This window comes from Dermochelys coriacea, chromosome 7 (genome assembly GCF_009764565.3).
Source record: "Dermochelys coriacea isolate rDerCor1 chromosome 7, rDerCor1.pri.v4, whole genome shotgun sequence".
Lineage (NCBI taxonomy): Eukaryota > Metazoa > Chordata > Testudines > Dermochelyidae > Dermochelys > Dermochelys coriacea.
The window spans coordinates 55,294,942-55,321,210 of record NC_050074.1 but is presented as its reverse complement, the minus strand read 5'-3'; the positions used below and the strand labels follow the sequence as shown (position 1 = coordinate 55,321,210).

General features: G+C 46.1%; 1 protein-coding gene across 1 annotated transcript; it reads right to left on the bottom strand.

The window, feature by feature from the left end:
* Positions 1 to 219: 219 nt before the first annotated feature.
* Positions 220 to 13,673, bottom strand: HIF1AN (hypoxia inducible factor 1 subunit alpha inhibitor). Its single transcript, XM_038410200.2, has 8 exons — positions 13,450 to 13,673; positions 9,792 to 10,042; positions 8,106 to 8,254; positions 6,017 to 6,162; positions 5,053 to 5,159; positions 4,530 to 4,593; positions 4,007 to 4,117; positions 220 to 2,633 (listed from the first exon to the last, which is right to left on the bottom strand). Exons 1-8 carry the CDS (start codon positions 13,633 to 13,635, stop codon positions 2,589 to 2,591), a joined length of 1,059 nt encoding a protein of 352 aa, XP_038266128.1. The 5' UTR covers positions 13,636 to 13,673; the 3' UTR covers positions 220 to 2,588.
* Positions 13,674 to 26,269: the final 12,596 nt, after the last annotated feature.

Genomic DNA, 26,269 nt, shown 5'->3' with positions numbered 1-26,269 from the left:
ATAAAGGATGTCAGAGGCTAGGGCTGTCAATCAGGCACCTTTCACCTGCACTGAAATTCATTCAAACAATTTGAAGTGAAAGAGTTCTGAGTTCTAACCTCCATCTGCAACTGGCCTGGGTGGACAGCTCCATGTCGTTTCCCACAGGAGTCTTGATTAGATGCCTCCCTGTTCTCCTTTAGGGAGCAGCACTCATACAGAATAAAAGCCACACACTTCTGTTGTTCAACATTGGTTGTATTTAAGAACTACATTTCAGAAGGTACCATGTGTTTCTCTCACACACATACATACACAGCTTCTCATGACCATGGCAGGGGCACTGAAAACATAGGGTGGACACGGAGGGGGGAGAGAGAGAGTCCATCAGTGCATTGTAAACTGAGCTTTCATGCCAGTCAAGTGCAGCAAAAACTGTTCTGACACTTCAAAGTTAGACCTTTGGCAAATAAAGAAAAAAGGATCCCGAAGTTCCAGATATACCATCCTTCATGAGCCCCTTGGAACTCTCAGCCTGGGCTTCAGGAGCTGGTGGTGCCCAACGAGCTCCTCAGAACACTGGCTGAGACTGCTGCGCTCCGAACAGTGGCACGCAGGTGAGATTCCAGTTGAGTGTCTTCCAACCAAGGGAAGAGAGACTGCACAACAACAACTCCTCTTGGGAAGGCTTCACTTTCAGGAAGAGGCAGAAGAGGGTCCTTCCTCCCTCCCCCAAGGCTGAATATTTACACGCATCCAGCTGAGTGACCTTCATTCTGATCTAGACAGTGCTCTGAAGAGGAAGTTTATCTTCTGCTGCTCTCTTTGACCTTGGTTACATACTGCTAAGTCAGGGACACAGAGGTGTTTGGTAACAAGACTCCTGCTTTGTCCCATAGCACCTCTCTTGGTATCTGAGCCACAAATAGTGATGGTCAACAGTTAGACACTGAAGCTCCATGCAGATGCTGTCCAACAACTCAGTTTTGCTAAGTCTTTCTTCTATTCCTGCATAAGAGAAGTTCACAGTAAACGGTACAAGAGTCGTCCCAGCACAAGATGGGACATGGCAAGCCATGGATATCATTCTGTTTCCCCAATATCATCTCCTCCCTGGGCTACACACTTCACAGAAACCCAAATGTCACAATCAGCCCTAAACAGTCAAGGAGACAAAGCACTAGGAAACATAATGAAGGGAACACCCTTCACTGGTCAGCGGGGTGAATTAGATGGGATCCAAGCCAGCTTTTCTGATCTTGATGATCAATTACAACCGTGGTCAGTATGCAAGTTTCCCACCCAGGAACCGCAGAGCAGGGCAAGGCAAGGCAAGGCTCCATGCGAGTTTGGAAAGCTCTGCAGGGAAAGGACTAGGAAGGCATACTGGTTTTTCAGGGCGATTGCCAGTACTCTAAAAGGAAGTTCTGCTGCTCCTGTAGCCTCTCTCTTCTCATTCTGAAAATTGTTGTGCCGAGTATGAGAACACAAAGGATTCAAACAAAATGAACACAGGTATGAAAGTTTCCCCGCCTCCCCACGTGACCATACAAGGAAAGGAGCAACACAACAGCCTCACAACACACAGAGTTAATTAGTAAAGGGCACTTTCTGTGTTTTGTCCAGGAAGCCGGCACCCCTTGGTGGAGAAAAGAGAAGCTGATTTTAACTGGGTATTCATCAGTCTCAGGGCCCCAGGAGATCAATTTTGACATGGTTTCATTGTGGGAGACTTGGTGAGTGCCCTCGTAATCTGTCTCCCTCACCACGTTACATCCACTTCTAACCATGCTGCAGCTTTAGAGAAAAGCAGTAGACCTTCACTCCTCAAAGAGCTCTGCTGTGAATAGGAGAGAGAGGAGGTTTCCAGTGACCCATCTGACAGAGGCAGGACTCAAAGGATGGCGTTTTGTGCACACATACTGTATGGATTCAACTTGATCACCCTACTAGGTACCAAGCTCCCAATACCTTGAGCACTGCATCTTTTGAGAGAGGGGTGGCGGGGGGGGGTTCCAAACCATCTTTCCAGTTTTTCCCCTCAAAAAAGTCATCACATGCTCATTCCTGCTGTCTGACGGTGCCAGGACCCAGCAAGGACAAGACCTCTAACACAACAGGATCATGGAACCTAAGGCTTCCTGCTATCCAGGCTGACTGTCCCAGATTTCAGGGATACTGTGTCCACTGCCAGCACCATCACAGAAACCCAGCCACTGGGCCTGTGGAAACAAGACAACTCCTGGCTCCCTTCCAAACTGTTCTTTCAAAACTTTAAATTAAATCCCAAAGAAGGAAAGCATTCAAGTGCCAGATGCCACATTCCTTGTCTCGGCAGACAGGGGAAACACACTTATTGGAAGCTGAATTCTTGCTCACTAAGTGCAGGTTCTTTCTTGGGAAATTCAGTTGGACGACAGTGAGGGAAGGGGGAAGGAGGTGGGCTAATGGTTTTGCAGTTCCAGTAGTCCCCTTAATTGTTGTGGAGTGGGACAGAGATGGGCCAGCAGCCCATCAGTCTTAAGTGCTGCGTGCAATACTAGCGCTCAGTATCTTCCATTACTCGTGAATGAAGCAGCTCCTCCGTCAGTCACCCAGGTGGCCAGGGACTAGTCATACCGACCCTTAATCATCATGTTCAACAGGGGACCCACCTGTTCAAGGCAAAAACAGATTATTAGCCATGGCAAGCGCACAGCAACAAGGGCGGCACAGCCTGCAGCCTAAAAACCTCAAGCTGTTATCTCATCAACTCCCACAAGCTAAGCTGAGCCAGGCCAGGCCAGAGAAGGGGATCTCAGAGGAACACAGATTGGGAAGAAGTGGAGCAGGTTATTCTGCCCAGTTAGCAGTGAACCAATCTCCTGATAAGGTTCAGAGGAGATGTCAAATGAGTCTTGATCGCTTATGGTTATTAAAGATCCCCTAGCATCTTCCACCAGAGTCAACCACAGTGTCCTGGCCAGTATGACAACTTTCCTACACAAAATCCCACCTGCAGTTTCAACTGGATACAGTTTTCTTCACTTCCTGTTCTAATCTTATGCCACACTGAACAGGGGCTGCTTTATTTTGGAGTGAAGAAGGAACATTTCCTCTGTATCACCAGTAAGGTACTCTGGGGTCACTTAAAATCACAAGCATTATACAAAGGGAAGACTATTTGTCCCTCAATCCTAAAGTTTGGCCTGCATTCAAGGCTCCTCCTATCCCTCAGCATTCCCTGTGAATAGCCAGGGAAGGAATCTCTCATCATGCGTTAGTAATGAAAGGCATTTTTATTTGGATCATTCAGATAGCACGCAAATTGGATAAAGAACATTTGTTGACATTATACAGAGATTTAAGTGTTCTTGCACTAATCAGTGGTCTAGGACCAGTGCTTGGAAGGGTTTACTGGCCATGAAAACATTTATATTCCGCACCCAGTATTTCAGCCTCCACCAAAGAGACAACAGCCCTTCAAAACCAGATTCTGATTCCCAGTTTAATCCACTGCGTCATGAGATGCCAGCTGGTAAAAATCATATTGGAACTCAAGTCGGGGGAAAAAAGCAAGGTGGTATTCAAAATGAGTCAGTTTTGAGGTCAAATCTCTCTCAACCCAGCAGAGCTAAAAAATAAAATTGTGTATCCCACTGAAAAACTGATTATGGAGCATTTATTTATCACCCTCCCTGCTCCTGAAATATCATACTTTAATGTTGTCACTAGTCCCTCTGACCAGCATCCTTTTCTGCCAGCATCCGCAACCAAACAGCGCAAGCTATGGGCAGTAGAGACTATTTTCCAGTTTTTGCACTACGCCACAGGTTGTACTCATCAGCCCAAGCACTGTAATTTGAGGATCTCAGCCTTTTGTGCCCAAGGACTATTAGGGTAGAGGATGAAGAATTGCCACTAGTACGGTGTCACCCATCCCCATTAATATCACAAGCAGCCTCAGGTGGTTTGTGGGATTCAGAGTTCTGCAGTCCGCACTTGGACATTTCAGTGGGGGTGGCAGCATCTCTAACTTTTACTTTACCTCTTGTGGGTTTCCCAGGGCCTCTCCCAGCATCTTCTCAATGTTCCTCATTATCGCCACTTTCTGATGCGCCTTTAAGGGATACTCAATTCTCTTTGGGGTGGGAGCACCCTGAAAGTAAAGAGAAAGAACACCTCATTGTGTCCTTCCTGAAATGCCTTAATCTTACCCCAATCTTAGCAAACAATGCCACTCACACCCAAGCACCCTGGCTATTCAACTGCAATACCCCCATGCCTCCAGAGGAAGAAACCTTGCTAGTGACAAGTCCTTATAGACAAGATTAAGAATGGGTTAGAAGAATATATGCCAGGGATGGTCCAATCTAGGCATACTTAATCCTGCCTCAGCACGGGGGAGGGGATAACCCCTTGAGGTCCCCTCCAGCCGTACATTTCTATGATTCAGACAGTAAAGTTCTCCATGCTTGGCATCCTGTCTTCATGGGTGGGGTGCCACAGGGACAGTGGGAATCCTACTGAATAATGGGCTACCACAGGCGTGCAGATGGACATGTGCTTACCTTGTACCAGAAGTTCACAGTGATGGTGGTTCCGCCATTCAGCAGAGACTCAATGTGATGCCACCTACATGGAAACACAAAACGGGAGAGCTGCTATCAAAAGAATGAGCTACACAGACATAAGTGTTGGATGCAAGCCAGAGTGCAGGAGAGGCACCTTGGCATGTCACTCAGTCACCAGCACAATCACTTGAACAACTCCCCTTAGTTATTTAAACGTATATTGCTAGAGCACATCTCACTGTAGTATGCGAATGCCTCATGCACATTAACAGATTTATCCTCAACATTCAGAGGTAGCAGATATTACTCCCATTTCACAGATGGGAAACTGAAGCATGGAGTGGTTAAGACTTGTCCAAGATCTCACTACAAATCTGTAGCTTGGCCAGAAATAGGAGCTGAGATCTCCTGAATCGCAGTGCAATGCTTTAATCAAAAGACCACCCTTTCTGTCTAAATCTCTGCGCCTGCTGGCCACACTCCCTCCCCTCCTTCTCCCAGCTCATTGGATCCTCCTTACCAGTACATAGGGATGTAGAGCACATCACCCGGGCCTACCACTGTCTCATAGCCAACCACGTTCTGGAAATTGGGAAACTTCTCATAGTCAGGATTGTCAAAGTCCACCTAGCAGATCAAGAGACAAGGATGCAGCACTGGTCAGCCAGAGGGAGGAAATTCAGGAGCGCACTCTGCTCAGACAGCAGCCTCTACTGCAGGTTCTCCCTGCAGATCTGTCCTGTGCAGCAGTTACATTCCTATACAGTGTACCAGCCCCAGGTGCGGTGTATAATTCCATACACACTTCCAACTCCTGCAGCACAACCCAAGGCACATCTGCATCGAGAAGCTCTCTTGGAATATGCGTCTTGTTAAATACTTAAGAAAAAGAGGGGAGGAGGGAAAAGTACGAGAGAGGAAGCAATGTCCCTGTTATTTCCCATCAGTAGGAAATGCTTACGACTAAAAGAAAAACATCTTTGGACCAAAGCAAACAAAATAAGAATTCTGGTACCATTCCAGAAGAGTTATGTTATGTGGCTGACAAATGCACCACTCAAACACCCAAAGCACAGTGAACAACACTTGGCATTTCTACAGCATCTCAAGGAACCGCCAACATTCAACTTCATAACACCAGTGTGCTAGACAGAAGATGGGAAAACTGAGGCACTGAGACTGACATGCCCTACTCAGGGTTAGAGCTTTGTCGGCTCCAACCACTAAAATATACTGTCTCACAGTGACACTAAAGAAGTCTAATTCATAACTCTGATGCACAATAGTGTCCCATTTTCCAGCACCACATATTGATACCAAAGGTAACAACTAGTGGAGGTGCTCTAAGGGCTCAGCACCAGGATAGGCACTGGTACACAGTACTGATACTGACATATCGCCCATGGATTTAGTGATTTTTATGCATGTGCTTTTTTGGTGTGTAGTAGGGAATAGATCCAGTTCACTATGGATCTTATTCTCACCTGGCTCTGCCTGTCACATGGATGGTGCACAGGGTAAGGGTAGAGGCATTCAAACTGATCTGGAGAGAACAGGATACACCGCTTGTAGCCCTTAATCTGAGCGAAGAAGTTCTGCTGCTCATCATAGTGAGCTGGTGTCACATTCCCTGGACAAAGAAAGAGACTGATAACTCTCACATATACTTAAAGGCTTGGGCAAAGGAACAACAAACTGCCATACAAGAACTAAACGGAGCAAAGGATCCTAAAGAACTTTACAAACCAGGCATTACAGCAGGGCTAGCAATTGCTAGAGTTAAAGTTACAGAACAGTTTCCGTTTTAATCCCCATTCTCAGTTGCTCCCAACTCTCACTTTCAGGATGAGTTTTTCCAATTTGGTCTCAGCTTGAAGGTGGAAGGTAACATTTATGGAAAGTTTTAAGAAAACCTGTTCAGCTGTTTGAGTACAAGAGTGGGAAAGGACTTGTTTAAGACCACCCAATAATTTGAGAACCTTGATGTCTGGAGAAAGGAAGATGAAAATATGGCATAGAAACGGCCCTCTCTAAAAAGGGCCCTACATGGTACATTTGCATGCTTTGCTCACAAATTTCTTTCCACTCCCATGAGATGCCAAATGACAGTTCCCTCACAGTAGGTCTTCATAACATGACTGTCCCTCCCCTTTCTCTGATACTTTGACCAGCAGTGAGATAGTTAGCAAGACCGATTCTTTTGGTTAGACTTCAGTCAACTAGCCCTTAAACCAAACCCTGAACACCACTCTGAGCTATTGCTTCTGTAAATTCAGACCTCACTGCGTTGATTTACATTTTCTTTGCATTTTGAAGGTATCTTGGCGACTGTAGATTCTGAGCCACAAGATGGCAACCTCCAGAAACATGTCCCATTTCACCACAGCAAACTGGCCCAGTCTGAACCCTCGGTGACTGACTGCCCTGATGAGAATTGGAATTCATCTGACCAAGATATGACCCTTTGAAAAGTGCTAATGCAGTACTTTTGAAAGGTTACAGAAACACACAAAAGGCTGCTCTGCACATGGATGAATAGCTTACTTCACTGCATAGGGATAAGTGTAGCCAGAACTTGAACAAGCCAACAATTTCTGAGGATTTTAAGATTGTACCCCGGGAGATACAAGTACGATGGACAGCTGAATTACGTTACATCCAGCATGCCTCAGAACTTTTGAAGTTCATCCTCAAAATGTCAAGGTAAAGAAATATCAACCTTCTACTAAAATGCTCTGTATAAAGGAAATGAAGTAGTATATATATTTTCCAGTACCTGAGTCTACATATCAGTCTCTAAATTAATTTGAGGTTCCACTTTATGCTATATTTTAGGAGTTATCTATTTCCAAGTTCCCAGTGCCCGATATAATTTTGCAATATCAGATTTAAGTCTCATTCAAGAGACAGCTCCTTCCTGCAATACATTGCCCATTAACACTATCCTGGGGCACTGCTTCAGTACTGATTCAGGAAAGAACGTCTCTTAGTAAGTTACCAGCATCTCCTCCTGCATCATCTGGGCTTTCCTTGATGGTCTCCCATGCAAATATTGAACAGATCTTATCCTGCTTAGCTTGCAAGATCTTAAACTCTGATCTTCTCAGTTCTACTGCTGGTCCCTGCTTGCAGTTAATTCAAATACATAAAAATAAGTTAGAGGACACTGTACTGAGCATCAAATCCAAAAAGCCTGAAGTGCTCAAGTAAGACACAAGGATCAGTTCATCCCCCACTGATATATGCCAGGGGCGGCTATGTCAACTATTAGTTCAAAACACATTGCACAACTCTTGTCTGTAACAGAGTTGACACTTCAGGGAGTAATTAGACATGTAGAAATGTATCTTCCAGCAACCACAAGCAGAAGGGTACTCTCCTGACCCTCTCTCCATGCAACATAAATTAAAAATTGTGTGTACAAGGAGTCCCCCCCTTAAAGCTATCTGTGCTGCTTCAGAGACACTCTGCAAACAAGTGGTAAGTTCAGCTGAAAGCGACCCCCAGAGTTGAAATACGCCAGAATTAGCGAAGTCTCCCTCAAGCCCTTCAGAATCAACACTGGTTGCTTACCTTCCATGCCAATAAGCAGCAAGTTGGAAGTCAGTTGTCCCCAGCCACGCTTCCCTTGCTGCTTGTTAATCCAGTTCCAGTTAAAGCCCAAGAAATCCACCACAATCTTCCTTCCAACTGTGTCATTCAGAGTCTGCTGCAGATACAACCTGTATTTCCCAAGGGAAAAAATGAGTGTTAAGCATACGTATGGATTCACAGGCATCGTCTCATCCACCCTTAGAGCAATGTCTTTCCCGGTCTACACACACACACGTAGATTTCATGTATGTGAAACATGTGAAGAGGAGACCAATATCACAAGTTAACCTCAGGAACTGCCTGGAGAATTACATGTCCCACTCAGCTCTCTGCAAAAGAGGGAGATCTAGTTCTTTTAGAAATTCTACTCTGTCACCAACCATGGCAAGGAAAACTACAAGAAATGTAGGTGTCTGTGGAAAGGAAAAGTTCCAAAAACCCAAGGGATCAAACTTCGCCTGTAGAATTTCCCACCATAGGAAGAAATTTAAATCAAATTTAGATCAAACAGTAATCTGAGTAAGGATTTTGGGATGAGTGTGGCTTTGGAGCAAGCCAAAACGAATTCTGAGATGTCAGAGGAATGGCTAGAAGAAACACTAACCAGCAAGTGCAGCAGGAGGGAAGCTTAAATCCCAATCCATTGCCAAGCAAGCGACTGTACAGTCAAGCAAAGTTAATCAATATCCTCCAAATTAACTCTTCCACTTATTTTCAGTCACTAACCACCAGAGGGGCCTCTCTGATTAAGAGTTTCTGTGGGCAGAATGTCTGAGAGAATATAGCGCATCAACCTCAGATCTCAGCTGGTCATACACCAAGGTGTCTTTAGTTGTAGGAGACCAAACTATCAGTACCTCAGTCACTGCAATCTCAGCAGTACATGCATTAGACACCCTATACCCATATTCACCAGCAAAGCTGTGTACGATCTGTGATAGGTTCTGGCATATCATCTAAAGGGAAAAACCTGAGGGGGAACTGAATGGCTCTCAAAACTGGTAATGGTATACAGAGCCACTGGGTGGTATATAGCTGGTTCAAACTCGGCCAAGGTTAACAGCATCCAGAAGTTGTTATCATCCAGTAACTGCTTGGTGGCCTGTTGAAAGCAGTTGCTGGGATAAGTCTAATTGCTAGTGGATAAGCATCCACATAAATATTGCCAGCACAACTGCCACTAATTTGCACCATTGCTAGCAGTCTCAGAAGAGAGGCCATGCAATATACAATAAGACTGGACACCATTCTCATCTGCCAAGTCAGAGCTGGCATACATTGGTGGGGCAGCATAGGAAAAGTTGGATTGCCAGTGGGTGACTTTTCTAGGGATCATGGCCTTTAGCCTTCAGTTCTGCCAAGCAAAGCATCTTTCACCAGCACTGTATTCCCGCCAAAGAATGTAAAAGTCCAATCAGGAAAACACTGAAAAATTCTGTGATAAATGTAGACAGACATCTTTGAAACACTTAACAAGTGGATGACCAAACCTAGGACACCTGAGAACACCACCCTCCTCCAACACTGAATCTGAGGAGGAGAAATCATAGTGAAGATGAAAAAAAGCGGGTCCAAATGCTTTCTCAAATCATTTATAGTGCCTAAATCTCAATCGATCACCCAGTTAAACCTGTGCAACTGGAGAGCTTTCCAAGTATCACCTACCTCTCACCACTCCCTTGCTGCTGTATTTCCTGGAGTCTCTCCACAAACTCACTAAACTTCATCTCTTCCCTGTTCGACTTCGGCTTGAAGTTCTTGAAATTGGCCATTTTCTTCTCATCATAGTACAAAAACTTGTATGTGCTGGCGCTATACACTGAGAAGTCCCCATTGCCAATGTTCTCCTGGAGGTAGTCCACGTCCCACTTTAGGGCAGGATACACCAAGTTTGTATCTGTCAGGACCACTGGCTCCTAGATAGCAAAAGAAAGCACATTGGTTCAAGGATTTCTGGAGAAACTGGGAGATAAGTAACTCATTATCATAACCATACAGTTTCCCTTCTGAAGCAGTAGGAAGGGGGAGGAGGAAAATCAGGCAACAGGGTCTGGGAAGGAGGAGGAAGAAAGTCCCAAAAATACAAGAAAAATTAGGAACTAGCCACCACTTTCTCGTGACACGCTCACAAAGGAGTGCCAGATGCCACTAATCAACTCTATAAACCAGCCAAAGAAGCATGTCAGGAAAGGATACAGAAATTATTTTATTTGGTTATACCACATGGTCTTTCTAGTCCAATATCCTGACTTGGAGAGCAGCTAGTACAAAGGATAAGACACCTCCATAATACATGGAGTATAGGATAGGATATGAATACTCCACACTGCCTTATAGTGGTCTCTGGTTTGATTCCTGGACTGGTGAATCTAGGAATGATGCTGAAGAAGAGTGTTCTGTTCCAGGAAAGTAGGTAGAAATATTTGTATTGATCCTTAGAAGCCACTTTGGTAAGTTAAGCAGCAGTGCTGAAATCTGAAAGGAACCAGTCTCTGTCTCATCCTCCTTCAACAGAAAGATCAAGCTGAGGTACAGGCAAAGGGATAGCAGAGATTATCCCATTTCCTAGATGGACACAGGTGTAGTCAGAATCCTCCGTAGAAGGAAATTCCATCCATCTCCCCATTACCATAAACAGTTACTTGAAAACACCCTAGCCTTTTCCATACTTCTTTCCACACATACTCCCCAAACTTCCTAAGAACCACCCCTATGTTTCTAAGCGCTATATCGGCACAGCTGCGCTGCTGTGGCCGGTCTGGTGAAGACGCTCTTCCATCAGCATAATGCCACCTCCGCAAGAGGCCATAGCTATGTCAGCAGGAGAACATCTTCATCAACACAACGCCGTCCACACCGGCACTTAGATCGGTATAACGTACGTTGCTCCAGGAAGGTGGCTTTTTCACACCCTGAGCAACACAAGTTATATCAACATAAGCAGAAGTGTAGACGAGCCCTGAAACGTGCAAGCCCACTTGCCTTCTTACGCATTTGCTTCCATGAAACAACAAGTACCTCACTCATTTCATAGACATTAAAGATGGGGAAGCCTTACTAAATCCCATCTACTTTGAACCATGGCAACGAGTATAGGATTGGTCCCTACGGTACTGTCTTCAAATTGGTGACAACACCCAAATTTGGCATCAAAGTCCAAGTTTGTAAAAACATTACTTTCCAAAATAAAGTTTTCATGATTTACATTCCAGAACAAAGATCTAACTTTCCCTGAAGCTTTCACGACAAACAGTGCAGCAACTGACAGAAAGGCTGACTATGAACAAAAGGGGAAAACAAACATTAATTTTTCAATGCCCAAATTGAGAAAAAAGGGAAAACAGCCAATATGAGAAGTAAATGATAATTTAATTACTTTCAATATTAATGTTGCTCCTCACAACACAAGAAATTATAGCACTGCTTACAGTGTATGATATTGTACATGGCAATGACTCAAGTGGCTTCTCTTGGGAGGTGATTCCACAGTCCAATTCTCTCTCCTTCAGAAAGCTTTCCCCATACCTAACCTACATTTCCTCTCTAATCTTCTCTCCTTTACTGCTAGTTCTATCACATATACCACCTTCAGAAATCCCTCTCTTGCTAGGTGCTCTCAGCCTTTGGAGACTTCCTCCATGAGCCCTTTACCCACAGCACATAGATCCCTGGGCTGCTAAAACCATCCAGCATGAGACAGCAGGTGCTCACACCTGCTCACCAGGAACCCCCAAGTGCACAAACATAGTCCTTGACAGATACACATCAGCCCCCCATGACCCCCAGCCTCCCACCCATGACATCCCCAGGCCTTGTCCCCACACACCCCCAGCACTACCAAGTGCCCTGCCCCCCCACACCTAGGGGCCCCCCACCCTGTTGCACTCTGTACCTCAAAGCAGCACCCTTAACCCCCATATTCAGCACTGTCATATAATTATAATATGTTCTGTTCAAAGTATGCCTTGTGAGATATCATTTTGAAAGGCTCGATGTGTTGAATATTAATATTCTGTTGGATTGTACATACTATCATTGTATGTGAGGTTATGAAGTTTTGCTATGTGTGTGTTACTGAAATATGTTGTGAGGTTGCGAAGACCCACAACCAGCCTTTTAGATACAACAATGTTGTATCCAGAAGTATTGATGGCCCATTGAAGAGAATCCACTTTCCCAACAACCATCTCATAGAAACCACATATACAATGGCGACTGCTTGATCCACATCATAGCAAAAGATCTTTCCAGCAAACTTGAAGACAGTATAAAAGAGAAGAAGTGACATCATCATTTAGCCTCACTCCCCCCACAACTCAACACCTGGAAGAAACATCTAGAGGACAAAGACTTTGAACTGGGAAGGGTGGTCCTGGGCTGGAGGCATAAGCGCCAACTCCGGAGGTGCTCCAGCCACAGGAAAAAAAATAGTGGGAGCTCAGGTCAGCTGTTCAGCAACGTGGGAGGGGAAGGAGAAGCAGGAGCGGGGTGCGCTTAGGGTAGGGGGTGGAATGGGGTAAGAAGAGGCAGGATGGGGATAAACAAAGGGCAGGAAGAGGTGGGGTGGGAGCTTGGGGGAAGGGGTGGAGTGGGGGCAGGGCCTGGGGCATAGCGGGAGTTGAGCGCACACACACACACACACACACACACTGCAGCAAATCACAAAGTCAGCACCTCTGGTTGGAGGAGCGTCCCAGGCTGTGTACTGAGGAACTATACTGTCTGTCAGGGTGAGACACTGCTTGATTCAAATCCTGTTTAGTTTATATAACTTAGACTGCAAATTTATTTTATTTCATTTCTTAGGTAACCAACTTTGATCTCTATCCTAGCTATTTCTAATAACTTAAAATCATCTTTCTGTAGTTAATAAATCTGTCCTATTTTACCTAAAACAGTGTGATTTGGTTGAAGTACTTGGTAAATGTCTGCTCAGTTTACGAAGGCTAGTGTGTCCCCTCCAGTCGAGGGAGGGGCCAAGTGGGCAATGAACCTTACACCGGTCAGGCTTCTGACGGGGCAAGACGTTACAGCTCTGAGGTCCTAGGCTGGGGGGGAATCGGCTGGAGCCTCTGAGTTGTTGGTTCATGAGTGCCTGGGAGAAGCATTCGTGTAACGCAGCTGGGTGTGTCCCCGCCTGTCGATGTTTGCGTAAGCGCAGCACCCGTCAGAGGTGTCTCGCTTGACACAGCCTCACAGTGCGAGGGAAGCCCCAGGCTGGTGGGACAGAGGCTCAGCAGCCCCACGGTCCCTCTTGCCCCGCAGAGCCCTCCCCACCTCACGCCCCTTGTCACACAGGCATCAGCCCCCGCGGCCCGGGCACCTCGTTCTCGATCAGCTCCTCGGCGCGGGGGTCGCTGTGGCTGAGCCGGGGGATGGGCTGCGTCCGGAAGGTGTAATGGCGGAACTGCGACTCGCTCCAGCCGGGCCCGGCCGTCTCCTCGGCCTCCTCCCGGGCCCCGGAGCCCCCCGCCTCCGCGGACGAGGAGGAGGAGGAGGCCGCCGCCATCGCCGCCTACAGCGGGAATGGAACCCGGAACCGGAAATACCCGCCTTCATCTCCATAGTGACGCCGGAAACAGAAGGAAAGCCATAGAGAGGAGAAGCCCGAGAGGCTCCGAAGGGGGAGCGGCGCCCCCAGCAGCACGGGTGGGAGAATTGCCCTGGGGAGAGGCTACAGCGCCCCCAGCGGTACAAAATGAGATCGTAGCAGGGAGAGGATTCGGAACCTCAGGATTGTATTCAATAATATAAGGCCCCAGTTGAGGAAGGCCCAGATCCTGAAGGATATTTTAAAATGTTATTAAAGCTAATGTTAAAAAAGTGTATATAATACACAGGCTGGGAAAAGAAGAAAAGGAGTACTTGTGGCACCTTAGAGACTAACACATTTATTTGAGCTGTAGCTCACGAAAGCTTATGCTCAAATAAATTTGTTAGTCTTTAAGGTGCCACAAGTCCTCCCATTCTTTTTTGCGAATACAGACTAACACGGCTGCTACTCTGAAACCTGTTGGGAAAAGAGTGTCTGTACATCTGGGTATTCTGCTTAGATTATCCACAAACACAAAGGTAATTTTTAAAAGTCATATGATACCTAGAATCAGAGGGGCAGCCATGTTAGTCTGGATCTGAGAAAGCGGCAGAGAGTCCTGTGGCACCTTATAGACTAACAGACGTATTGGAGCATAAGCTTTCGTGGGTGAATTCCCACTTCTTCAGATGCAAGAAGTGGGTATTCACCCACGAAAGCTTATGCTCCAATACGTCTGTTAGTCTATAAGGTGCCAGAGGACTCTTTGCCGCTTTCATGATACCTAGAGTACATAATCAGCAATAACCCAAATTTAGGTGAATAGATTAATAATACAGTTTAGATATTAGCATCTGAATACTCCGGTACATCACTCATGAAAAGTTGTACGGAAATTTGGTTGTGGAAAGCAAAATATATCAATGTGTGGAGATTGTCCCCTCAGTAATTGAGAATTAGGTTGGTTCAAAGGCGGATTTACCATGAAACAAACAGTGCAGTGGCACTGGGCCCCCAATGACAGTGGGGCCCCCAAAATGCAGGACAAATCTCATCTGACAACCTGCCTCCGAGTCCCAGCTGGTGGCGCAGCAGGAGACCCGCTGTCCCCGTCCTCACAAGCAGTGTGCAGAGACACAACAGCAGCAGGGCTAAGGCGGCTTCCCACTCGCATTGCCTCCCTCCCTCTGCGCTGCTCCTGGAAGCGTCCGGCATGTCCCTGCAGCCCCCCAGGGGTCTCTGTGTGTGTGTCTCTCCACGTGTTGCCACCGACCTGACTCCGCAGCTCCCATTGGCCGGGAATTGCAGCCAATAGGAGCTGCTGGGGCAGTGCCTGCAGGCAGCAGCGTGCAGAGACCCCCTGCCCTCCCCCACCTAGGAGCCACTACCAGAGGGGTGTGCCAGTCACTTTGGGAGCCACGCCCTCCAAGGTAAGTGCCGCCCCCTGACCCCTCCCACAGCCCAACCTCCTGCCCTAGCCCAGAGCCTACACCCAAACTTCCTGCCAGAGTCCTCAGCCCCTCCCAACCCCATCCCAGCCCAGAGCTCGCACCCAGCACCCAAACAGCCTCCCAGAGTCTACACCCCCTCCTGCACCCCAACCCTCTGCCCCAATCAAAGTACCTCACTTTATTTTTATTTACTTCCTATTACTTATCACATAGGAGGAGGATGAAGAAAAAAATATTGAAAAATGGGGTGGAGGGGAGATAAGAGAATGCTCTTTTTCTTGGCTGGGTCCTGGGGGGGGGGGCGGGAAATTAAACTGGACACAGGGCCCCACTAACTCTAAATCTGCCACTGGGTTGGTTGTCCATTTAGAAAATACAATCCGTGAGGAAAGTATTTGTTAATTTCCTGAGTGTGCTTCTCATCAGTACTCCAGCTCATCCCTCCTAGTATTGCCGACGTCCAGTGATGTGTTCTATGTAGGTGTCCCTTGACCACCTGATGCTGTCTGACACCATAAGTTGCCGCATCAGTCGAGCGTAGCATTGACCGATTCCACTTTCTCTCAGTAATCACTCATTACTGGGGTCCCATGCACCTAAGGCTCTGACTATCAGTGCGTGTGTCTGGACTGCTAACCCTTAGCTCTCAAGGTTTCGGCCAGAAGGACATATTTCTCTAACTTTCAAGCTTGGGCATCATGGAAGGCCGGGGTCCTGTTCTCGAAAGACACTGTGACGTCCACCATGATGATCTGCTTCCGGTCCTCGTTGGTGATGACGATGTCCAGTCACAGTTGGCTCCACATGGTCTTTCTAGGAGAGTACCCTTCTGCTTGTAGTTGCTGGAGATGGAGGAGTTTACAGCAACCTTCCCCACGGGGGGCGGGACAGTTCTGGCCAAGTGATCTTGGATGGCATTGTGTCGCAGCTGCCAACCTCTTGAGTGGGGCTTGCAGCTACACAGGACATGGGATAGCATCTTGTTGGCATAGCCACACTTCCTGCATCACCTGTCCCAATTCCCGTAGCAGATGGCTCCGTTCAGTGGGACACAGTTGAGCTGGGCCCTGTGTATGAACCTCCAGTCAGCAAATCGGGTGAAGCTGCCCCCGGGGAGGAAGTGGTTGCTGGCATCCCCCTTGCACGTCACCTCGAATGCCTTCCCTGGTCTGGCTTCCGTTTCAGGTTTTCCACATATTGGCAGTGGATGGCATCCTTCAGGGTCCTCTCCAGCATGGTTCTAGCTCTTGTAATGATGATAGTGTGATGTGTATTCTTCATCTGTGGCACCAGGACTCCCAGCTCCTGGCTTTCCTCACATCACATCTAGTGGCAGCTGATATGCTTCTCCAGTCGTCGCATAGCATTGTGGGCACGAGTCCAGAGCGAAGCAAAGTCTCCCCTATCTCTTTAAAATTCACCTTCCAGCGAGAATTAAACTCCTATTGATTTCTGTGGGAATTGGGTGGGAATACCTTCAGGAAGTGGGTGCAAAACCTTCAAGGACATAACTCTGTCCATGTTCTACAAAGTGCATGCTTCAATACCACCAAAGTCAAATTAAACACATACTTGAGTGCTTTACTAGGGGTCAACAGCAGAACCAGGGCCTAGGGCTGAGGTTTCTTTGGGCTGGATAGGATGCCTCCACGCATAGGTTTCACTGTATTAAAATGTTGCATGTTACTTTAACGTGGCTTGTGTAGTCATGGCATAGTGCTGGGAGAGAGCTCTCCCACCACTCTAAAAAAACCCACCTCCGTGAGGGGCGGTGCACTGTCTACACTGGCACTTTACAGCACTGAAACTTGCAACACTCAGGGGTGTGTTTTTTCACACCCCAGAGCGAGAAAGTTGCAGCGCTGTAAAATGCCAGTATAGACAAGTCCTAAAACAAATAAGTTTATTTACATTTACAGGTTTGTAAAAAAAAAAAAAAATACATTTGTTTACATTTACATTTATACTGCCCTCTTCTTATTTACATCACCAGAAAGCAAAAGCAGGCATTTGTGTGGCACTTTTGTAGCCAGCATTACAAGGTATTTACGTGCCAGATATGCTAAACCAGGGGTTGGCAACCTTTCAGAAATGGTGTGCTGAGTCTTCATTTATTCACTTTAATTTAAGGTTTGGTGTGCCAGTAATACATTTTAACATTTTTTAGAAGGTCTCTCTCTATAAGTCTATATATTATATAACTAAACTATTGTCATATGTAAAGTAAACAAGGTTTTCAAAATGTTTAAGAAGCTTCATTTAAAATTAAATTAAAATGCGTATTTTACGTTGCCGGCCCGCTCAGCCTGCTGCCAGCCTGGGGTTCCGTTCACCTAGGCCGGCATCAGGCTGAGCAGGGCCTGCGGCCCAGACCCTGGCTGGCAAGGGGCCGGCAGCCAGAACCCCAGACTGCCAGAACCCCAGTCCGCTGCCACTCAGCCCGCTGCTGGTCTGGGATTCCATCCGCTGGCTCCTGCCAGCCAGGGTCCCGGCTGCCGGCCCCTCTCAGCCCGCTGCCGGTCTGGGATCCCGGCCCTGCCCACATAGAGTGGGTACCTACCTTCTCCCTGGTTCTAGCCCATTCTCTTCCTCTCTCTCTCTGCACTGAGCTGAGGGTGGGAGTGCACTGAGCACAGGGCTGGGGGTGAAGGAGCAGGGCTGGGGGTTAGGGTGCAGAGTCTGGCCAGGAGCTAGAATGAGGGAGGGGGCTCAGGGTTAGGGCAGGAGGTTTGAGTGTGGAGTACTTACCTGGGCAGCTCCCATTTGGTGCGAGGGGTGCAGGTGGTAATATGGGGGGGGTGGGTTTGCAGGAGCTCCCATTTGGTTCTCAGGGTGGGGGTGGGAATGTGGGGGGTGCAAGAGTCAGGACATAAGGTGTGGGGGGTGCAGGAGTCAGGGCAGAGGGCTGGGGGCATGTGAGGGGGGTGCAGGAGTCAGGGCATGGGGTGTGGGGGGGCTGGGTATGTGTGGGGAGTGCTGGAGGCCAGGCTGGGGTCGTGGGGGGGTGCAGGGGTCAGGGCAGACGGGTGCGAGGGGGGTGCAAGGGTGAGGGCAGAGGACTGGGAGTGTGTGGGGGGGTGCAGAGGTCAGGGCAGAGGGCTGGGCGTGTGTGAGGGGGGTGCAGGAGTCAGGGCAGAGGGCTGGGGTCATGGGGGTGGAGGGGATATGCCCTGATTCCACCCCCCTTCCCCAAGGCCCTGTCCCCACCTCTTCTCTGAGGCTCTGCTTCTCCCCTTCCCTAGCTAGGGCCATCAGCTGATCCAAGGCAGGGAGGGAGAGGAGGAGGGGCAGGAATTCAGCACACTGGGGGAAGAGGCAGGGGAGGGGGGAGCTTGCACAAGCTTCTTCACCCTGGCCCCCCTTCGGGGGGGGGGGGGTGGAGAAGAGCAGGCCGGGGCAGGCAGGATTTTTAATGGCATTCTACTGCCTGCCAGGGTCCTGGCCTGGGTTCGCAGCGGGCTGAGCGGGGCAGGCAGCTGGGACCCAGCAGGCCGCAGTGTGCCATTAAAAATCAGCGTGCGTGCTGTCTTTGGCACGTGTGCCATAGGTTGCCGACCCCTGTGCTAAACATTCATATGCCCCTTCATGCTTCGGCCACCATTCCAGAGGACATGATTCCATGCTGATGATGCTTGTTAAAAAAAGAATGCATTAATTAAATTTGTGACTAAACTCCTTGGAGGAGAATTGTATGTCCCCTGCTCTGTTTTACCTGCATTCTGCCATATAGAATCATAGAATCATAGAATATCAGGTTTGGAAGGGACCCCAGAAGGTTATCTAGTCCAAACCCCCTGCTCAAAGCAGGACCAAGTCCCAGTTAAATCATCCTAGCCAGGGCTTTGTCAAGCCTGACCTTAAAAACCTCTAAGGAAGGAGATTCTACCACCTCCCTAGGTAACGCATTCCAGTGTTTCACCACCCTCTTAGTGAAAAAGTTTTTCCTAATATCCAATCTAAACCTCCCCCATTGCAACTTGAGACCATTACTCCTCGTTCTGTCATCTGCTACCATTGAGAACAGTCTAGAGCCATCCTCTTTGAAACCCCCTTTCAGGTAGTTGAAAGCAGCTATCAAATCCCCCCTCATTCTTCTCTTCTGCAGACTAAACAATCCCAGCTCCCTCAGCCTCTCCTCATAAGTCATGTGCTCTAGACCCCTAATCATTTTTGTTGCCCTTCGCTGTACTCTTTCCAATTTATCCACATCCTTCTTGTAGTGTGGGGCCCAAAACTGGACACAGTACTCCAGATGAGGCCTCACCAGTGTCGAATAGAGGGGAACGATCACGTCCCTCGATCTGCTCGCTATGCCCCTACTTATACATCCCAAAATGCCATTGGCCTTCTTGGCAACAAGGGCACACTGCTGACTCATATCCAGCTTCTCGTCCACTGTCACCCCTAGGTCCTTTTCCGCAGAACTGCTGCCGAGCCATTCGGTCCCTAGTCTGTAGCGGTGCATTGGATTCTTCCATCCTAAGTGCAGGACCCTGCACTTATCCTTATTGAACCTCATTAGATTTCTTTTGGCCCAATCTTCCAATTTGTCTAGGTCCTTCTGTATCCTATCCCTCCCCTCCAGCGTATCTACCACTCCTCCCAGTTTAGTATCATCCGCAAATTTGCTGAGAGTGCAATCCACACCATCCTCCAGATCATTTATGAAGATATTGAACAAAACGGGCCCCAGGACCGACCCCTGGGGCACTCCACTTGACACCGGCTGCCAACTAGACATGGAGCCATTGATCACTACCCGTTGAGCCCGACAATCTAGCCAGCTTTCTACCCACCTTATAGTGCATTCATCCAGCCCATACTTCCTTAACTTGCTGACAAGAATGCTGTGGGAGACCGTGTCAAAAGCTTTGCTGAAGTCAAGAAACAATACATCCACTGCTTTCCCTTCATCCACAGAACCAGTAATCTCATCATAAAAGGCGATTAGATTAGTCAGGCATGACCTTCCCTTGGTGAATCCATGCTGACTGTTCCTGATCACTTTCCTCTCCTCTAAGTGCTTCAGGATTGATTCTTTGAGGACCTGCTCCATGATTTTTCCAGGGACTGAGGTGAGGCTGACCGGCCTGTAGTTCCCAGGATCCTCCTTCTTCCCTTTTTTAAAGATGGGCACTACATTAGCCTTTTTCCAGTCATCCGGGACTTCCCCCGTTCGCCACGAGTTTTCAAAGATAATGGCCAAGGGCTCTGCAATCACAGCCGCCAATTCCCTCAGCACTCTCGGATGCAATTCGTCCGGCCCCATGGACTTGTGCACGTCCAGCTTTTCTAAATAGTCCCTAACCACCTCTATCTCTACAGAGGGCTGGCCATCTCTTCCCCATTTTGTGATGCCCAGCACAGCAGTCTGGGAGCTGACCTTGTTAGTGAAAACAGAGGCAAAAAAAGCATTGAGTACATTAGCTTTTTCCACATCCTCTGTCACTAGCTTGCCTCCCTCATTCAGTAAGGGGCCCACACTTTCCTTGGCTTTCTTCTTGTTGCCAACATACCTGAAGAAACCCTTCTTGTTACTCTTGACATCTCTTGCTAGCTGCAGCTCCAGGTGCGATTTGGCCCTCCTGATATCTTTCCTACATGCCCGAGCAATATTTTTATACTCTTCCCTGGTCATATGTCCAACCTTCCACTTCTTGTAAGCTTCTTTTTTATGTTTAAGATCCGCTAGGATTTCACCATTAAGCCAAGCTGGTCGCCTGCCATATTTACTATTCTTTCGACTCATCGGGATGGTTTCTCCCTGTAACCTCAACAATATATTTCAAGTTACAGCAGTCTCAGATGATGACCCAGCACATGTTGTTCATTTTAAGAACACTTTCACTGCAGATTTGACAAAATGCAAAGAAGGTACCAATGTGAGATTTCTAAAGATAGCTACAGCACTCGACCCAAGGTTTAAGAATTGGAAGTGCCTTCCAAAATTGGAAAGGGACAAGGTGTGGAGCATGCTTTCAGAAGTCCAAAAAGAGCAACATTCCAATGCGGTACTACAGACCGAACCACCAAAAGAGAAAATCAACTTTCTGCTGGTGGCATTTTACTCAGATAATGAAAATGAACATGCGTCGGTCTGCACTGCTTTGGATTGTTATCGAGCAGAACCCATCATCAGCATGGACGCATGTCCCCTGGAATGGTGGTTGAAGCATGAAGGGACATATGAAGCTTTAGCGCATCTGGCACATAAATATCTTGCGATGTCGGCTACAACAGTGCCATGAGAACGCCTGTTCTCACTTTCAGGTAACATTGTACTCAAGAAGTGGGCAGCATTATCTCCTACAAATGTAAACAAACTTGTTTGTGTGAGAGATTGGCTGAACAAGAAGTAGGATTGAGTGCACTTTTAGGATCTAAAATTTTACATTGCTTTATTTTTTAATTAGTTATTTTTGTACATAATTCTACATTCGGAAGTTCAACTTTCACAATAAAGAGATTACACTACAGAACTCGTATTAAGTGAATTGAAAAATACTATTTCTTTTGTTTTTTTACAGTGCAAATACTTGAAATCAAAAATAAATATAAAGTGAACACTGTACACTTTGTATTCTGTATTGTAATTGAAATCAATATATTTGAAAATGTAGAAAACATCAACAAATATTTAAATAAATCGTATTCTATTATTAACAGTATGATTAATCACCATTAATTTTTTTAATCATTTGACAGTCCTAATGCATATGCTTAACTTTAATCACGTGAGTAGTCCCTGTCACAGTTTTCTCTATGGTTCAGCAAAGGCACCTACCCTTAGGCTTCTGGCTGCCAAGCCATCACCTCTCTTGGGTAGCGACCTGAATCTCTCTCTCTCTTTCGCTCCTGACCAGGTGTGATGCTGTATGATTGAATATGATCATTTATATCATTGATATCACCACTGTAATACAATTGCAACATATCTTGTACAAAGTATATCATGTCAGGCATCAATGATAAAATTATGAGTAGCTAACTATGATTATCCTGTTTATAAACATGTATCATCTTTGTTTCTGAAGTTATTAATATTGGCCATGTACTGGTATCTTATGCATATGTTGTAACAACCCTCCCCAGCCCCCATAGAATTTACATTAGGGTCAGACAGCTATGTGTTGATGGCCCATTAAGGACACTCAGCTCACAATGGGCCATAGAAGTTCATCCTGTGCAGTAAGCCTTTCCTGTGGATGCCTCAGAAAGAATATGGATAACAGCTAGTCCTGTGGGTCATCAAAGCATGTAAGGGCATGTGATATGCTCATGTGACCCTGGATTCCATCTTGGGCCAGTAATTTTCCATGCATCTGGGCTGTAGGCTTTGTTTGGGACAGTAAAATTCCATGCACACGGCAGAGGACGTCAAAGGACCCCTGAGAGATCTCCATTTTGTCTTCATTTACTGCTTATTTCTCTGGACTGGATTTCTAAGAAGACAGCTTTGAACAAGGACTGATGAATCCCAATCTGTTTGTGAGCTAGCAATTTACTCCATCACTGCTGTGATGCTGATCTATGAACACTGAAAATCAATTGTATGTATATGATCTTGTGACGGGATCCCTGGGGTGCAGCCTGGGATTGTGGGACCACTGTGTCCCCTTAACTCTCCAGCCTGGGCTGTCTCTCACAGTGCTTTGCTAGTGACAAGCAGCAAACTCTTCCAGGTGCTGTTATCACTCAGCACAATCGCATGTGAAGCCCTCATCCAGCTAGATTGCATGAATGCTCCCAGAGCCACTCATGAATCACACAAAGAAAGGCACCTGCCAAATCCCCCCAGCTTCCAGCCTTGTTCCCCAGGAATACACCATCTTGTAATCTGCCCTATTTCTCAGTGGTCTGTCCTGAATTTGGCATCCTCAACTGTGACCCACTGATGTCCAATGACACCAGGGCATTTTAAGGCCAAACAGTTCCCTGCCTTCACAGTGTTCTTCTCAGCAAAAAGAGTCTGCCTGAACAGATCTGCTTGCTTTCTCTTCAGAGACTGATAACAGTGTGACTGCCCAGTTATAAATTACCACACAGTTCTTCCTATAGCCTACTCTATTCTTAAGGTAAAAGCACTACTGAGAAAACATATTAAAAACAATAAAAGAACCAACATGCAAGCTTACCAAAGATCACCCCAATCCTAACACAGAGTCTGGCATTAGCAGGCCTTCGATACTCCATCATAGCTTCAGCTCAGAACAAGCACACAGTCTTATGGGGCCTCAATAGGACCAGACCTTCCAACCTATCTCTTGGGTGTGGACCAGGATTCCTGTCCGTTTGCTAGACCTGGAAGAAGGCCTTGAGCCCCTTTAAAGCCAGACTACTTATCTAAAAATTCTTTCTTTGTGTGTTGTTCCCTGGAGAATCCAGTTTGAACTAGTTTATGCAAACCTCTCCAGCTTCAGAAGAGGATAACTGGAGAATTACATTAGCATCCCCCTCCTCCTAGAGAAGTTATTCATACACAATTGCAATTTTAATGCAATGGACCTCAAAGATATTAAACCTAATTCAATGAGGTTTAACTTCATTCAACAGAATTTATCTTTATTCCATAAGGTTTATGCAGGATATTCTCAGTCCGTCATAGTCCCTCTTAAATCAGTGCAATTACTCACATATATTTAAAGTAAAGAATCCTTTAAGGTATTTAGGTGCCTAGCTCCCAATGATTTCAGTGGGAGTAAGGCTTCTTATTACCTCTGAGGATCTGGGCCTCAGCGTTTTCAGAAATGGGACATACGATTTGATCCTGCTCACACTGAAGTTAATGGCAAAACTTCAGCTGATTTCAGTAATGCAGAATTGGGCCCTAAATTAACAACTATATTAAATAATTTAGGTCCAGAATCCAAAGATACTTAGACTCCTAACTTCCATTAAGATAAATGGAAGCTAGGAACCTAAATACCTTTCTGGATCTGTGCCAAATTGGCTTAGTAACTTCACTGCATGCTTATTTGTTAACTACAAAGGACTTGGTAGGGGATACCAACATCTAAACAAGACAAGACATTTTAGAAAAAATTTACTAGTAGTTCAAATAGTTCAATAGTTCAAATTTCGACCTCCCCACCCCCATCCACACACTTGCACTGTATTTCAGATACATCTACGCAGTTTATCACTGTCTGAGCTGTAGCTCATGAAAGCTTATGCTCTAATAAATTTGTTAGTCTCTAACGTGCCACAAGTACTCCTTTTCATTAAATTAGTAGGTTTATAATTAATGTTGTTATTAGAACAAATGAGTTTTATGACAAATTATCTGTGATAAGTTTTGATCTGCAAAGGTTTATAATGTAGATCGTTATAGAGACATTACCCGTTATGGCTGATGTGAATAACTGAAGGAAAATGAGTTCAACTACCACCGAGTTTACATAATGAAGTAAACTGTAGAATCTGTTAATGTTAATATCGATCTTATCTACAATAATATATGGCCTACATTTGAAAAATAACATCAGTAAATTAACATTCTTTTTCAGCTGTTCATATTTTCCTGGCTCTACCAAGATAAGACAATTACATTCCAGTATTAACTTTAATAATATTGATACTGATACAGAAAAGGCAATCTGCATAATAGAGCCAACTGCAGAATTGATCTTATTTAGCATTGATCCTATTTTTCCAATAAAATGCTGCCCTGTATTCGAAAGATAATATCTGTAATAAATTCTCATTAACATATATCAGATGATGACATCCAGAGAGAAATATCACATCCATGCCCTTTTTATGTATTAGCTTTTAAATCAATATTATAATAACAATAGTTGATTAAATAATATTTTTAGATGTGAGATTTTGCTTCTTGAGAGTAGGTTTTTGATGGGTAGTCACAAGCTGAAAATGAAATTCTCTCAAGTTGCAAGAGTGAGTATGTTGCATCCTTGAGTGACAGAATGGGCAGGTTTCCTCCGAGTAACAAAAGGGTTGACACCTAATTTCGTTCCCTTTGCTATACTTGTCAAATGAGAATCTAAGGTCAGGTTTATACTAGTCACTTTGCCAGCATTGCAATGTCAGTTCGATGTGTGATTTTTGTGTGTGTAATATTTCTATGCAGCAAAAGCCCTAGTATATGTGCACTTATACAGACATAAAAGGACTCTTGCTGGGATAGCTTATTTCACACACCAAACTGATATGAGCTATTCCAGCAAAACTTTGTAATATAGACTAGGTCTAAGGCATTTCTATCCATTTGTGAGATTCACTATTAAAGGAAAGCAATTTTGGCATAAATTAATAACACTGATACAGACAACTATGAACTTTTGGGAGAAGCTCATGAACAAATCAAAACAAAAAGACAGTGTTGCTCAAACCCATTTCAGACTAAGGCTCTGATCCTGCAAAGACTTACACATGTGAACCATTCCACTGAACCAGAGGCCTGGTCTAACCAGCAGCAGCAGGTGAGCAGAATCAGTGGGTGCTGACCAATGCACAATTCATTGCGGGTTGAAGCCTAACCTCTTATCAGTACTACTGGCCCAATCCATGGCTGCATTGTACCTGACATAGTCACCTCTGGGCAAAGTGAGTATGGAGTGCTACCAACTCAGACTCATAACATTACTAGGTTTTTGTCTAGGTACTTGGCTTCCCTTCTCTAACAAGATAATGGTGGGTGAACTCTTGTAATGACAAGTTGCAGCTCTGAGCCAAGGGGACAGAAGAAAGAGAAAGCAGGGGAAGTCCTGTAAAGTAGCTGGATAAGCGTGAGCTGGAGATGATGGCAAAGGGGAAATGGGAAAACAGGAAAGCTCCTGTAATGCTATGGTGGGGAGCCGATAGAACTAGGAATGAGGAATGAGAAAGCATTTTATAATACTGCAACATGGATGTGAGACAGGGAATAAGAGCACAGAAGAGAGGTAAGAATGCGTGGCTGCTCCTGTAATGCTGCAGGACAGGGCTGTACCGGGAAGGCAGGGAAGGTTTTCGCAGTTTGCATTGTGGAAGAACTATCCCAAAACTGGCAGTAATCCAGGTAACCACACTGGTTAGGGCTGGTCTAGTTTTCCATATGACCTCCCTGGAAACAGGTGCCTTTCATTGGTATGAGTCTCTCTCTCTCTGGCTCTGTAGAGCTGCCAATAAAATAGCCCATCTCCTGTACCACACAGGAT